This window comes from Aythya ferina (genome assembly GCF_964211825.1).
Source record: "Aythya ferina genome assembly, chromosome: Z".
In the NCBI taxonomy this organism is placed as follows: domain Eukaryota; kingdom Metazoa; phylum Chordata; class Aves; order Anseriformes; family Anatidae; genus Aythya; species Aythya ferina.
This window is the reverse complement of record NC_140299.1, coordinates 15420583-15435872: the sequence shown is the minus strand read 5'-3', so window position 1 is coordinate 15435872 and position 15290 is coordinate 15420583. Positions and strand designations below refer to the sequence as shown.

The 15290-nt window shown below is 43.5% G+C and overlaps 1 protein-coding gene and 1 long non-coding RNA gene across 3 annotated transcripts; one reads left to right on the top strand and one right to left on the bottom strand.

Moving 5' to 3' along the window:
* The first annotated feature begins 593 nt into the window (after nucleotides 1-593).
* Nucleotides 594-11250, top strand: CCL28 (C-C motif chemokine ligand 28). 2 transcript variants are annotated; one of them, XM_084503801.1, is made up of 3 exons: nucleotides 594-987; nucleotides 8518-8644; nucleotides 9465-11250. In XM_084503801.1, exons 1-3 carry the CDS (start codon nucleotides 924-926, stop codon nucleotides 9619-9621), a joined length of 348 nt encoding a protein of 115 aa, XP_084359927.1. In that variant the 5' UTR covers nucleotides 594-923; the 3' UTR covers nucleotides 9622-11250. The 2 variants fall into 2 exon arrangements, with proteins under 2 accessions (XP_084359927.1, XP_084359926.1); XM_084503800.1 differs by lacking the exon at nucleotides 594-987 and adding an exon at nucleotides 1016-2435.
* On the bottom strand, nucleotides 2454-14964 carry LOC311426948. The gene is made up of 3 exons (XR_014687136.1): nucleotides 13577-14964; nucleotides 12277-12659; nucleotides 2454-7942 (listed from the first exon to the last, which is right to left on the bottom strand). It is a non-coding gene; the product is annotated as an uncharacterized lncRNA (long non-coding RNA).
* Nucleotides 14965-15290: the final 326 nt, after the last annotated feature.

The following is a 15290-nucleotide window of genomic DNA, read 5'->3' as shown; positions in this document are numbered from 1 at the left end:
TCATCTGTAGCAGGAAATTTCAGGTGTTATTTTCCCCAGAGTTTTTCCCCTGCATGAATCAGGAAAACCTTCTTTGATGCCATTCACAGACCAATTATAGATATTATCAGCCTCCAAATACAAAACTTTACTTTTTTTTTTTTTTCCCATGGAGAGCCATACATTTGTTCAGATTGAGTGTTCCTCTAATGTCACAGAGAATGATTGACATGGCTGCAGAAATGAGAGTTATGAGACAATGGAGGGTGATACACCAGGTATACCATTCCCAGCTGTCTTTTGCCAAAAAAACGTTCCTGTCTCTTTCACGAACAGCATGGCTGCTGCCCTACCAGCAGGTTGGAAGGGGGCTAAGGCATGCTGAATAGCACGGCCCTTGTTTAGGGTCTCTCACCAGCTGAAAACACGAGACTCGAACACAAAGCTGGTGCACGGCAAGCGGCTCTGTGGGGCTGAGCCTGTTTACAGTGCAGCGGGTTTGGCCTGTGTGGTCGCGTGTTTAGCTTTCACACAAAGGCAATATCTAATAACAAAGGTGCTTGGTTTTTTGTCCTCCTGATTTAATCCTGCAAATGTTTGTTTCCGAGGCATTTCTATAAGCAGCACTTCTACTGCTGAAAAGCCTCCTCAGCGAGGAGGGCTCGGGGGATGCAGCGGTGAGGCAGAGCGGCCTCAGTGCTGCCGCGTACGCAGAGCCTCCTCTCCCACCTGTCCGAGACTTCCCCGTGTAAGCAGGGAAGAAGGGGTAAGAAGAGGAGGCCACCTGAAGCCCGCTGTGCTGCACAGGACGGAGCCGACTTCGAGCTGCTGCCCAGGGTGGGGCTTGCGATCACGTTCTTCCCCAGCAGCCGGGAGGTCGGGCCACAAGATATTTCCTGTAACTCGCTGCCGGCTCCCTCAGCGCACCCCGGCTCCTGGGAGGAATGGATGTGAACTTAGTCACTGTTCTTGCTCTCCTAACAGTCGCGGTTAGTCGGACGTCTGAGAGTAAGTACCACTGTGCTTTATCTCTTTCTATGTTTTAATTTCCTAAAAGTAAAAGGAAAAAGAAAAAAAAAATCCCAAGGTGTGTCTACCTGGAATTGTGTCTCCTTAAGTCTCTGCAGCTCTGCAAGGGATCAAAGATGATAGCTTAAAGGTCTGTGCTGTAGCATGGGAAGGTTTTAAAACTGAAAGCTGGCTCTCCTAACCCGCGTAGAACAACTGGAGTTTGTTTCCCTGGAATAAGTTTCACCTGAGCATTCCTTCGTGTTCCCTTAACAGATGTGGGGACTTTGTCATTCTGCAAAATGGCTTAAACGAGGAAAAGCCGTGTGGGTAATCTGTCATAGCAAATACTGTCAGGAACACTGCAGCTGAGAAATTTTCATTGCTGAAGGTGTAAGACCGTTAAAGCAGTAATTTCCGACAGAACACGTAATAAAATTTTACTGTTTGTTTAAAGGTATCTCTCCAGTTCAGCTGTGATTTCCTACTTTCTGAGCTTCTTGAGAGGCAATATGCTAGAAAATCACTTGTTCTTTTTCTTTTTATGTTCACATGTCCTTGGTGGCAAAGATTTCAAAATGCTTGTAAAGACTTACTTCACATAACCAATTTCTCATACGCAGAGAAGAGGTTTTCACAGCTTTGCTTCACATTCACTGCGCATCTCAAAGATCCATGAGATCTCCTAATGCTTGCTCTTTTCTTCCTGTATTTCCATCAAAATAACTTTCCAAACAGATTAGCCAGTGCTGTGCTTGAATTCATACTGTTTCTTTGTAATTTACTACTGTAAAATAAGCTGTGTTCTCAGAGAAGATGACTCAAATTCTGGAGAACTTCATCCTTTGCAATTTCTTGCAAATATCACTTGCACTTTCCTAATTTTCCACTGGTTACAGTAGGAGTGGGAAATGCTGAGTTCCCTGGTGATTTAGAGAACACATGGACAAAATGTGCCTTAACTTTTTGTCCCATTAAAATGGCCACTGCACCTGCTGGCCTGAGAAGACTGTGTGAGTTCCTTTCCATTAGATTTATGATCTGGCCAGTCAGCAAGGTCTTGCACAATAGCAACGGCATGTACACACACACACACACAGGTCAAAGTAAAGGTTTTCTTAGCGCTCATTCTGTCACACTGAACTACCTGGGGCAGGGGAAATACCTTCATCATCTAATTTACCTTACACAAACATGTTCCACGTTTACCAACAACATTCGAACAGCAGAGCCCGCAATAAAAAAGGCAGAACTGCATCTGGTTGTATGGGTATGGGCACGCTCTACCCTCATCTGAACCAGCACTCGGCTTCCGCTGGCCATTATGCATATGTTCATTTCAGTGGCACGGTACAGAGGCATGAATAAGTTTTGGGCTGCTACATGCCGATTTACAGAAGTTTCCTTTGCTCGTGGCTGTGGATTGGTCGCTGTTGAACAGACGCCAGGTAAGCCATCTGGTGGCCAAATTACACCCAGCCGCAGGCAGGAACGTGTCTGCCAGGCACTGCCAGAAAACGAGCAGAGCAAGACTGTTTTGAAGTGTGGCAGGAAGGGTTTGCTGGAAGTTTGTTTTTGTTTTTGTTTTTTTTTCCCTTAACTTCATTAAAAAAAAAAAAAAAAAAAAAAGGCAATTTTGCTTTGGAAAAAAAACACACACATAAAAAAACAACAACAAAAAAAACCCACTATATTCTCCTATCCACTCATTGCTTTCAGCATGATGGCTTTACAGTGTCAGACACTGTCACACCTGCTGTGGCAGTCATGAGAGACTAAGCAGCAGGTTGGATAAGGAACTTATTTCAAAGGTGGTTGATCTGAATTTCAGATTGAGAAGACATTTCTCTTTTGAAAACTCCCACATATATTCAATTTTGAAGATATTTAGACAGAAACTTGATAATTCTTACATAATAAAAGCATCCAAAATGAGTGCTAAATGCTGCAGGGTTGGAATAACAAGTAAATAAGATTGTCTGGGTATTCCTGATGCAGTTAGCTGGAGTTATTCCAGTCAAGTCATTCTAGTAATGCTGGTCTGGTCAGCATGAGGGTCATCTGTGCAGTGTGGGAGATGGGTTTCTTCTCATTAAACTGCATTTCTTCATAGAAAAGTAAGAGATGTATGTTAATACGACAACTTCTTGTTGCATTGCAATGTGCAAGGCATTACATGTTTTTTTTATTTGCTAAGTAAAGTAGGAATTTCACCTTCTGGTAAGGCACTAGATAATAGTGTTTCTTTGACCACACCAATATGTGGCCAGAAACATAGTGCTTGCCAATTTTCATCCTGCATCAAGGATGCTGCGTGGGAATAGAAAGCTTCCAAACTGATGGTGATATGATGGACCAAGACGTATTTGCAAATCATGGCCTGCGTGGCACACCCATCTGTCAGCCTCCAGTCAGCCCTCCTGGCTTGAAACTGGCCATATTAACAACAATTAACAGCAGAGCAGAAAAGGCATCACTAAATGACTTCATTTATATTTATTCTAGGCCAGAAAATTGTATGTTATGGTTTATATTTTATTAAATATTATTTTCACCACTTTGGCAGATATAGCTTAGAATCCCTTCTAAATCTTTTCTTTGTCTCTTTTTCAGTTCTGTACTTCAGGTTTGTGTATTCTCATACAATCAGAATAGAAGGAAGGGTTTAATCAGGCACAGTTCAGCATCCAAGTTCCCCTCTCAGTGCCAGCTGTTGAGCAACCTTCGTGTTTTAACAGAGTACAACTACGCCGCATTTGCCAAGGATTCTAGCAACCTGCTTTGTTCACTTGCCAAGCAGGATCAGAGCCTTCTTCATAATGAAATAGTTACTGACCTGCTTTGTGTTAAGCTAGGAAGACATGCTTTAAGGTACTGAACTCTTAAATCAGCCCCAAGTTTGTTTTAGATGAAAGAAACATTTTCTGGCAGCTTCATTAGCAAACGAGTACTAAATGATCTGCCTTACAGAAGTTAGTATAAAGTGTAGGTGTTCTGAGAGAAATCTTCCTTCTGAGGGCTGAGCCTGGATTTTATGGTCATAAATCAACAGCACTGGATTAAGGTGGGAAATTTATCTACGGGAACGGCTGTATTGAGACTAGAGCATTTTAATACTTATCATGGTCTGACTAATCAAGACATTAATCCAGTTAATCAATGCAAGGGCTTTTTGTGCATATGTACAAAGCCTACTTTGTAACCACAGAAGAATTCCATTAGGAAACGCTAATGACTGCTGCTGATAATCCCAGCAGTGCCGAAGTTGTGCAATCAGTGCAGGGCTGCATCAACGCATGATGAATTTGAGACACTTTAGCAGCAGATCTCACATTTCGGTTTAGACATGGAAAGAGCCCCAGGTTCCCAGATTTCACCATGCAAGATAAGCTGCCTGTCTGAACACAGGGCACGTTGGGAGAACCTGTTCTGGTTAACAACTGTGTGCATCTTTGCAGGACTCCCTTGGTCTGTGCAAGTGCAAGACCTTCCTATCAGGTATTTGAGGTGGGGACCAGAAATGTCTTTCCCACTGTTCCCACCTACAGCCCAGCATTTCTGTTGTGCTTGGTTAAACGGAGCAAAAAGGCGCAGGGGTAGGAAATGCCATGGCTCCATCACTCACTACCTATTTCTATGTGGCTTCATCTCCTTAACAGGCTGCCCAGGGAGGTTGTGGAGTCCCCTCTGGAGATATTCAAGGCCCATCTGGACACCTACCTGGGCAGCCTGCTCTAGGGAACCTGCTTTGGCAGGGGGGTTGGACCCGATGATCTCTTGAGGTCCCTTCCAACCCCTACAGTTCTGTGATTACATAATTCCTCTTTTTTTCTCCACCTGGTCCCCTTCAGCTAAAATATGAGACAATGACCTGTCCTGCTGTGATAAATTTCCTACAGAAGAGCCTGGCTGAGCCAATGGCTGCTGTGTTTCTCCTCCCCAGTGTCTACCCACAGGGGAACATTTATGTAGCCCTGCCTGCCTAAAAACTGCAGCCAGAGACCAGCAGAATAGCCATCTGCTACTGATGCTGTATTCCGCAGGAAGTCCCTTCACCAGGCACTACAATTTCTTGTAAGTGGGAAAGATCTAGGGTAATCAGCCCAAAACTGGAGAAATGTTCATGGCTGCTCCAGAAAGTGAGCAGGAAGCAGTAACATTTCTTGCCTGAACTCTAGACAGCATGGCCTTCCTCAACTGCTATCCTGTGGCTCTTGGGTTTGAGAATGATGACCAAAGAAATTAAAGCAGAAATGATGAAAAAAGTTTCTACATACTGAGTTTGGCGGGGTAGAGGATAAGAAATGGAAGCTAAGACAAGGCTGTCCTTTCTCTCCAGTACTTCTGAAGTCGGTAAAGCTATCCATAGCATGTTAAATAAATCCAGCATAATGAAAAGATTAGTAATAGTGTATTCCACAAACCACAGTGGCAAAGTATGTATCCGTAAAGGAGGTCCTTCCTAGGCATCCTTGAGAGAGAAGGCTGAGTGAGTGAGGGTGTTTTCCAGTTACTCGTTTGCCCTGTGCAAGGGTGCTTAACTTGCTCCAGTGGAATTTTCCACAGGATTTGAAGTATTAGAGGCTACCCCGAAGTAGGACACAAAACATTTAAATACCAGTGGATCTTTCCTAGGTGAGTGTTACCAAGGAATAAACACCAAAGCGAGTAATATCACCTGCTGAAATAACAGCAGAGCTGAAATAACAGCAGAGTGATCCCTGAGTGGACCTGTCTCAAGATGATTGCTAAGCTTGTTGATCCTGTCAGCTGCTCCTTCAGTGTCCTCATTAAAGAGGCTCAGTGTCACACAACAGGTCTAAACAGTTTTTGGTAAGCAGCCGTGGATTTCTCATTGTGTCACTGGGCCACTGAGACAAGTGAAATGGGCAGCACTGAAAAAATCTCTTACAGTGACAAATGGCAATAAAAGACCTGGCCAACATATGTGTGGAAACACAGTTCTTTTCTTTTAACCACTGTGCTGAGCACTGATTAACAACTAACGAGCCTGACCTAATTGCTGAAGCCCAAACATATTTCTGGTATTGGGTTGGGCTGAATTCATTAGCTTTGCTTATTACCACCTAGTTCCTTCCCCTTATGGGATCAGAGCACAGTTATGTTAATAAATCATCCCAGTGCTCCAGAACAACAGGTCCCTTTCCTGGGGCTTGGGGGAGATACAGGAGTTCCTTGACTCACTGCCCTGACTGTTCTTTAATTTCTATTAAACTTAATTTCTATTAAATTCTAATTAATTTCTATTTGCCATATTGTAACTGTGCACTCATGTACAGAACAACAATAACATAAAAAATCACATTTTATTTAAAAGTGATAGCTTATTTTTTTGTTGAAGAGCAGTGAAGTTGGAGCAGACTGGAGTTCCTCAGGGTCAATAGCCATACAAGCCTATGAAAGCAAGACTGCCGCCCTAAGCACACACCTCCAACAAAAAGTTACTAGCAGGTTCTCAGTCTCTGTAAGACAGGGAAATAAGCACCACCTCATTCACACTCTACTACAAAATTGCAGTCTGTTTTCTGTCCGTGTATTCACCAGTTTAATTGGAGTCTGTTGTGTGTTCTCACATGTTGAGGCATATTTTTTTGCATAGCTGCATGATTTAGAGAGGATTAATGCTCCAGTCCAAAGACTGAATGAGCATCAGGCAACTGAATTCATTCTAAAATTGCTAAATTTTAATTAGCAATTAATTTTGTTAATTTTTATTTAATTTCCTCATATGCTTATACAGCTCATACAGCTATAAAAGTACATCAAAAATAATTTATTAATTTTCGGTTATAAAGTGTGCGAAGGACAGTTCAATACAATCCAGATCAAGGAAACAAAGCAAGTGATGCTGGTAAGTCCATGAAGTGAATGTGGGCAAACAATGGTAGCCATGCAGCAGGGAGGACAGCTGCCTCACCCTAAAACCTTCTGTAGTATCTGGTGATTCTGCCCAAGGCTGGCGGTGCTGGCCTTGCAATGCTTTTAGTTTACTAGACCTCAGAGAAGCACAGGACTGGACCTCAGATAACATTCAAGATACTATTGCCCTTCCCTGAGCTTTTTTTCCTATGTAATTTTTCTGCAAGGAACCAACTGGCAACAATGAACACTCATATTTCAGTCACTAACAGTCATAAACCCTCAGAAAAAAATAAACTTAGTGGTGCTGTGAGAGTTGAATTCCCATTTGCAAACATGAATTAATTGGCTTCATGAATAGCATGCTGTTTTCTCTCTTCTCAAGAGAGAAAAGAAAAGGACATCAGGGAAATAATACATGTAACATACAATACTTAATTAGTCCTTCTGCACCATACAATTATTTATAGCCTCCTCTCTGGGTTGCCGAGGAGGTGACTATCAGAGCAGCTGCTGCCTTTCACCCTCCCTTCTGACTGCGCAGTCCCAGGTCTCTGTCAGCTACCCCACCGGGTACTAAAACGTCCTGCAAGCTGCAGCAGGTAGCGTGACTGGCCTTCAGTGAATTTTACTATATTGCTAGCTGCTTTAGCTCCCTGCTGCAGCTCTGCCAGCCTTCCCTGTTATTCTAGCTCTCAGAGAGAATTCTTGTGAGAAGCAGGTCACACAGTCTTCATAGGGGAAATTTTGTGAAGAGCCTTCTATTTTCTTGTTTACAGCAACCACTGAAAATGGATTCTCTCGCTTATTCTTATCTATTCACTTCAAGGCTGAATGGTTACTTAAGAAACAGCATGACTCTTTTCATGGCCAGGAAAAAAATAAAATCAAATAGGAAGATTCCTTCCCTACCTTACACAGATTGATTCATTGGCTGGGACAGAGAAGTCCTTGTTGTGCTCACTTTGAAACATGGGTTTGATCCCAAGACTCTCACATCCGAGAAAAATCCCTCAACCACATAGCTCAGCTTGTACTTGAACTCTCGGAGGGAATCCCTTTAGAAGGTGTACACCTGTGTTAGCAATGAAGAAAAACAAACAGCAATGTGTGACTATTTGTTACAAAAAAATCTTGAGTTAGCATCTGATTTTTAACCTCTAGTCTTTTTTTTTTTTTTTTTAAGATGGTATTTATCAAGCAGAAAAAAAATCTGCAGATCATTCCCTAGCAGAGACACATTCAGTCATGAACCCACAAGCCCCAGGGGAAAAAGACAACACAAAATCCAGCAATAGCATTAATAATTTCAAAGACAAACGATAATGAGGCTGATTCAAGATCTCAGGACGAGAGAGGAGGGTAAAAAGGAAGAATGCAATAAAAGATTTTTTGCTGTGAGGGTGGTCAGACACTAGAAGAGGTTTTCCAGAGAGGTTGTGGAGTGTCCATTTGTGGAGATGCTCAGAGCTCAATTAGGCACAGTCCTGGGCTATCTGCTCCAGCTGATGCTGCTTCAGCAGGAAAGCTGGGTCAGATGGTCTCAGGAAGACACTCTCAACCTCAACTAGCATGTGACTCTGTGAAGTTAAGCTGTGGGTTGTCCCTTCATGTCTAAGCCATTTCTAACTTTGTTATTACTCTTTTTAGCTTTGTTTCCCGGGGCCTTTAACTGTTGCACGAAAATTTCAGATGAAATTCCCAAAGGAATTCTCCCCAGAGTGGAGAGGTTTGAGATCCAGAAAGCTGATGGCCTGTGTCACCTAGAAGCTGTTATGTAAGAAATGTTTTGGGTGCTTCACTGTGAGAGGGGTACTGTCAAATTGAAACCTGTTAGGCATCATTTTAACAAGTAGAATCTTAGTTTGCTTACAGAAATTCATTGAAACATAAGATTGTGTGTGATCTAAGAATCGTCCGTTGTTGTGCTGTTTGAACTTAAGGCTGCTAAAATTTAATTTCCTTTTCAATAAAAATATTGATCTTTATTCAGCCTGCACTAACTTTGACACGTGCTTCATTTTCAGCATTGAAAAAGGACTTAGGCACCTTAGGTTCTCTGATTTATTTATTTTTATTATTTTTGTATTACTATTCCTGATCCCCTACAAACCCTGCCTAAACTCAATAGTTGGCTTTACTTTTGCACATAAGCAATTTCAATTATTTTACTTTTTTATTATTATTATTTTGGCTGGTACAATATTACAATGTTTGGGTTAAACTGGCAGTTTTGTATGTAATACTGGAAATTTTTCATTTCTAGACCATTTCCATGATGATCACAATAGTAATAATAAAGTGATCTACATACTTTTTTTTTTTTTTTCTTCAGTAGAAATGTAGGGTTTTGTACTGTGGTTCTGTTCAGAGTGACTGAAGCAGGAAAGTTTTTTCAGACTTTGGAAGACAGTGTAATCATGTAAACCTTTGGTACTAGCAGTTTCCATATCTGAAAACAGACAAAAGGAAATGGACATACTATAGAATATAAGATTAAGCATGTTTCATGATGCTTTTGTAGGTGAATGATAAGTATGATATTTATTTATTTATTCTTCATTTTTTTCTTTGATGACTGATTTCTGCTCTGGCAGTCTCTACATAGGAGACAGAAAGTTCTGTGTGAGCCCACAGATTAAAAGAGTTAAAAAATGGATGAAGAAGAAGAAGCACAAGATTGCTGGGAAAAAAACTCATGGGAGAAAACAGAGAAGAAGCAAAAATAATAAAAAAAGCGAGAAGCAGCAGTAACATGATGAAGCAAGTCCCATGATGAAGATACCTGTGGCATACAGCACTCTGAACAGACACCAAACTACATCAATGAAGGATGATTATAGTATTAAAATAGCCTTCCAAATATCTATGTTCTAGAGACAGCAGTGGCAAAAAATCATCACATGTATACAACAATGATGCTGGGCCAATTCCCAACAAAATGACTTGATGTTCCTGACAATGTCTTGCAGCATGTGCTCTGCTGTACCTCCTTGATTTATGGGTATACTTAAATCCCCCTCCTTTTAACACTGCTTTCACAGCTACCTCCCTGTGATTTTTATTTAATATGCCAACAATCCTTCTCATTGTTTTATTTATCCCACTCCCAATCTTTGCTCCGTTTCTTCCCAGTTTGCAATCATTTTTGTGCAATACCTTTGTGCTGCTGCCTCTTTTGTTTCTACTCTTCTAGTCACAAATATGGACTTTTTTCTTTTTTTCCTACGTAATTTTACAGATGCCTTTCCAGATCCTAGTTTAGTTAGTGTTGGCCAAAACCATGGATCTTTTGCCTACTCCAAACACTCTCTGCTGTCAGTGATTATTATCGCTGGAAATACTGGAATGCCATTGAACCAAGCCTGGTCATCAGACTCAGCATGTGGTGTCCAAAGCCGTGCAGAAAAGAGCCTTGATTGATGTTGTGCATTTCTTTCTCCCTTCTTCATGGCATTTGATGAAGTAGTTCCTCAGAGTTATCTCCTGTATTTGTTTTGTAATTCTTATGTCTAACTATACCGCAGACATGGGAGGATGCAAGGCAGATGACAGTAGGTAGAAGCAGCTGCTTCTGAGTTCCCTAAAGAAAAAGAGGAACATCTGTAGCAAGGCCACTAGAGAACAGGTAGCGCACTCCCACAGACACACAGCTGATGAAAGAAACTCCTTCCAAAGCACATAAAGGAAAACAAGAAACATAATTGTCATCTCTGATAAGCCAACGGTGCCCTAACAGGGATGAGGCAACACTTCTTCTAGCTTCTAGGGAATACTGCGTGCGCTGCTTACACTGGCACAGCTCCATCCTCTGCCTGCTGCGATGCCACGTCGGAAGCAGGCTGCCACGAGCAGGAGTCGCAGTTGTTCTGGCTGGGCATGCACAGGAGCTCTTCCTCCTGACTGCCTTGTACAGCAGTGCATTAGTGTCTTGTGTGTTAGACAGGGTCCAAACCTCATGGGCCCAGGCTAGCAGAGCACCAAGAACACTGAAACACATTCCACTGTGCTATTAGCTCCCAGCAGCTCTGTTCACTTTCTTCCTTGTGCTCTGCTATCGATTCCAGATTTTATCTTCATGCCTCCCTCTTGTGTCACAGACATCCAGGTGTGTCTGTGATGGCATCTCAGCTCCTCGTAGCTTTCTCACAGATGCAGCCAGTGGCTTTTGAGCCTACTGAGTGTACCCTAAATATTGAGACTGATACAATACTGACTGTACCCTAACTTCCATGCCTATTTTATCGGGGATATTCAACATATTCAGAAAAGCAGCAAAGTGTATTTTTGTAGTTTTTAATAACTGGAATTACTACAATGTTGTAAGACCCAGATGGATCTGCAACTCAAATGCTATTAAAATATTTGCCTTTACTGAACCTACTTTAAAATAGTGTGATATTTTTGTTTACGTCTTCCAGCTCTTCATACTGTATGTTGTCTCCTATTAGTTTCTCCTGGATCCAGTAGATTAAATTGAAAGATTAGGAGAAGATAGAGGCCATCTATCTCCAGCTGCCAAATGTGTTTTGATTTTGTGTTCCTGTGCATTCTTTTGGGAACTGAATTAGGAATAGAGTCTAGCAGTCGATCTGAAAAAATGTCTTCCCCAGTATTGGTATATCAAGTATCAAAACAGCACTTTGAAGACCTACTCTGTGGTACAGCTTCATTTATCCCTGAACCCTGACACACAAACACTGAATACAAAAAAGAAAATTCTCCAGTTTCCAAACCTTCACTTAGATGACCTCACACACTCTGTACCTGAGCATTACTTTTGACCTTTACTATTTTGTACTTGGCAACAAAATGAAATCAATACTTTTTTTCTGTTGTTATCTCAACATCTTGTTTTGCAGAAGGGATTATTACAGCACATGACTTTGTTTTCAAAAAAAAAAAAAAAAAGTGATAGCAATGGGTTTAGGCAACCAAAGATGCAGTCAGCTGCTTCTGAAAACCTCACTGAGCATTTTAGTGACTTAGAAGCCTAGTTTCCATTGAATTCCATCCCAATTTGGCCCGTGATTCATTTCACATTCTTGAAAATTCCAATAAATTTACTCCGTTTCAAGAAACAGCTTTAATATTTGGTTGTTTGATTTACTGTAAGAGTCATCAACTCTTAAAATATTAGCCCAATATGATCATCTCTATCTCTCCAGGAGGCTTTAGAAAAACCAGTCACAGATAGGATTGCCTAACAACTATGAAACAGAAGCAAAGAATTTGTCAGGTCTATTTAGACAAAACCAGAGTCCTAAAGTTGTTACCGTGACTTGAAACCAGAAGTAAAGGAGAATCATCAGACAGCAAACACGTTTCTCTCAAAGCACTTGGTTTAGGAGATTCCACTCACTTCTGCATAAGTGAGAAATGGTAAGAGAGACTCAAATTCAAACTCACCTTCTGTCAAAACGGGCTCAAATGATGCATGGGTTTTATGGGAGGAAAAGGATGTTTGTCCTCTCACCACCAGTGTCTGAGCTTCAAGGTCGTTCTGAATTATTCTGGGTTTCTTTGGTAATTGCATCTTTAGCGAGTGGACCTTTTTTCCCTTTCTCAGGTTACAAGTTCCATGGTTACAGAGGTGCAGCAATCCTTCTGGCACACAAATACACCAAACGCTGTCTCTGTTATGCTGTCCACTGAAAATATCACTGGGCAGATTTGCAAAGTTCTTCAGCCATGGAAGGGGAACAACATGCACTCTCATAAGACGCGGTGCAAACGGTGGCAATCCCATGTCTGGAGCATGACTCGGTTAAAGGACCTTAATTACCTAAGATCTGGAACAAGATCCATCAACAAATTTATTGTTATTTACTGCAATCTTTCTGAGAAATCAACATAAACCAATTGTCATCAATTCCATTGCAACAGCTGTATAGGCAGACCTTTCTTGCAAACAGTATCTGTAAGTATTCCCTGACATTACACTCAGGGACAGGAAAATTGGATCTGAAGCCTCTTGAAGCTGAAGAAAAAGAGTAATGCTCTTGATAACAATGACAGAAGAAATTGTAGCTACTAATCAGAAGTAGTAAATCTTAGGCTACAAAATGCTTACTAGGGCTACAAAAACCCTTACTAGGGCTACTAAATTAGTTATTGAAACAGTCAGCAAGAGGAGGTAATCTGAAGTTGATGTAGATTTAAATTAGTATCTGGGGCATCCTTAGAAGACAAATACATCACTTTTTTCAGCATAGGTTAGATACCTGGTCCCTGAACTTAGCTCCAAATGATAATGAAAAAAAAACTAGGACTGCATTGTGTCTTTAGACTGTTTTAAAATTCAGAAAATCCAGCAACTGGCTGTTACATTTCAACTTTTAGCTTTCCTTCATCAGCTGCAGGGTGTAATCTGTAAATGTGTTTTGATATGGGCACAGTAGGAGAACATGGTTATAATTCTGTTGGCTACAGGTGGTTCATTCATTTGTAGTATTTTTAAATTTCACTATTTTGCACACACATTATTTCAGATTAATAGCAATGATTTCGTGCATGCCTATGCCATACTGTCTTCAACAACATAGAAAGTTAATGAGAAAGACTGTGGAAAGACTGGAAACGAGGCAGTAAATGTGGATCATCCCTTGGTCAGATATGTGAAGATGTAAAAAAACTCAGAAGATTGCTATTTACATTTGCATATATTGTTGGGTACATTAAAAAAAAATAAAATAAAATCTGCTTTTACCATTCTGGAAGCAGATAGGACGTTTATCAAAAAGAAAGCATGATGTGACTGCAGGCAGACAGATGAGCACAGTTGAGCTGTCAGGGAGCAGCAAGGGCAGGCTGCCGGGCGAGGGCAGGCGAGCCAGAAGCCAAACGTGACACCAAGGCCGGCCGGGCAGTGGCCTTGCTGACAAGGGCACACTCTCATGGCATCCGAACAGGAAAGCAAAACAGATCCAGGGACAGCCGCCAGGGTCAGCAGGGAAGGCTGCCGCAGTGAGGCAGGTCCAAGGCGAAGCTGGGCGTCATGTCCATGGCCAGGAGCATCCCGGGAGGGAGCTGGGCACGTGCACCCACAGATCTCCCAAGTTGTGAGGCAGCTCTGGAGTTTTGGGGAGGCTTCCTGCTGCTCCCTGCCTCACAGCCCTCCCTGCTGCATCTGACCCGGCTGAGGAGGACACGCTGCATGGCGGCTGGCCACACAGAGATACCAGGGACCCCAGCGTGTAGGGAAGGGGCTGTAAAAGCCCCATGTCCTGCGCTTCCACCCCGACATCAGGCCCTGCAAATTGAGGACCAGACGGCTTGCTTCCTCTCTTCCTGAGCAGGTGCGGCTCTCCACGCCAGCACAAAGTACCACACCGTGAGGAGCCATTCTGGCACATGGTGAGGGCTGCCATTAGGAGCCCATTTTGAAGTCTGGAAGAAGGAGACTATTTTTTTCTCTGGTAGGAAGGAAAAAGAAGGAGGAATTGGAAGTTTTAGAGACCCGGGGCAGAAGTTCAACTCTTCCAATGGAGCAGAAAAAAAAATTAAATTTTCCATCAGGAAGTCTGTTTGGTCTGCAGGCATGGAAGATGCGGTGTGTCCGTAGGATGTAACCATGCCATGGCTTGTTCAGTTTGCATTTTGTCACTGTGTTTTTTCAGGATTGCACAGGGAACTGGCTAGCACAGTGCTTGACGTGAGCTTATCAGCAGCGTGCAGAGTTAACAACTGCAAACAAAACTCCCAATTTCTCAGTAGCATTTCCCAATTTTATGAAGAGTTCCGTGACAAACCCGTGACCACACACGGCGCTGTGCGATGACAGGCTCAAATCAGAGTGAGCAGGGCAGGAGCTAAGGCTTTCCATGGGGGCTTCCCCCTTCCTTTTGCACTGCTTTTAAATAACCTATTCGTGTTGCCCTGATGCTGTGTGAGGTGAGGGGGCCGTTGTCCCTGCCAGCTGCAGCCACCAGATGCCACAGGAGCTGCCCAGGGAGGGCACCCCTGCGGCTCTCCTGGCTGTAAAACCGGCCCCGGGACCGCACCACCGAGCCCTCCTGTCCCCCGGGGCTGTGCCCGTGCGAGGTGCGCGGGTCCCTGAGGCGACCCTGGACACACGCCGCAAAATGGCGGCGGGGCCGGGCCGGGCCGGGCCGGGCCGGGCCGGGCCGCCCGTTGCTAGGCAACCGGCGGCCTCCTCGCCTCGCCGGGCCCCGGCGGCCGCCCTACTCTCACCCGCGGTCGGCCGCGCGCTCCCATTGGCTGCCCCCGCGCGGCGCTCGGCTCCCATTGCTCCGCCGCCGCCCGTGCCGCGTCCTCATTGGCGCGCCGCCCTCTGGCCACGCCGCGTCACTTTCTCACACCATTCCCCCCCGCCTCCTCCGGCGGCCCCGGCGCGCTCGGGGGGCGGGCCCCGGGGCGGTGGCGGCGCTCGTGATTGGCTGGCGGGAGCTGCCACTCAGCGC

Excerpts from the sequence above, each read along its gene's own strand:
- CCL28 (XM_084503800.1), top strand. The coding sequence starts at position 2,312 with ATGCATATGTTCATTTCAGTGGCACGGTACAGAGGCATGAATAAGTTT. Across the intron at positions 2,436-8,517 it reads CGCTGTTGAACAGACGCCAG|CTTTGTTTCCCGGGGCCTTT; the intron begins GTAAGCCATCTG and ends TACTCTTTTTAG. Across the intron at positions 8,645-9,464 it reads TGTCACCTAGAAGCTGTTAT|TCTCTACATAGGAGACAGAA; the intron begins GTAAGAAATGTT and ends CTGCTCTGGCAG.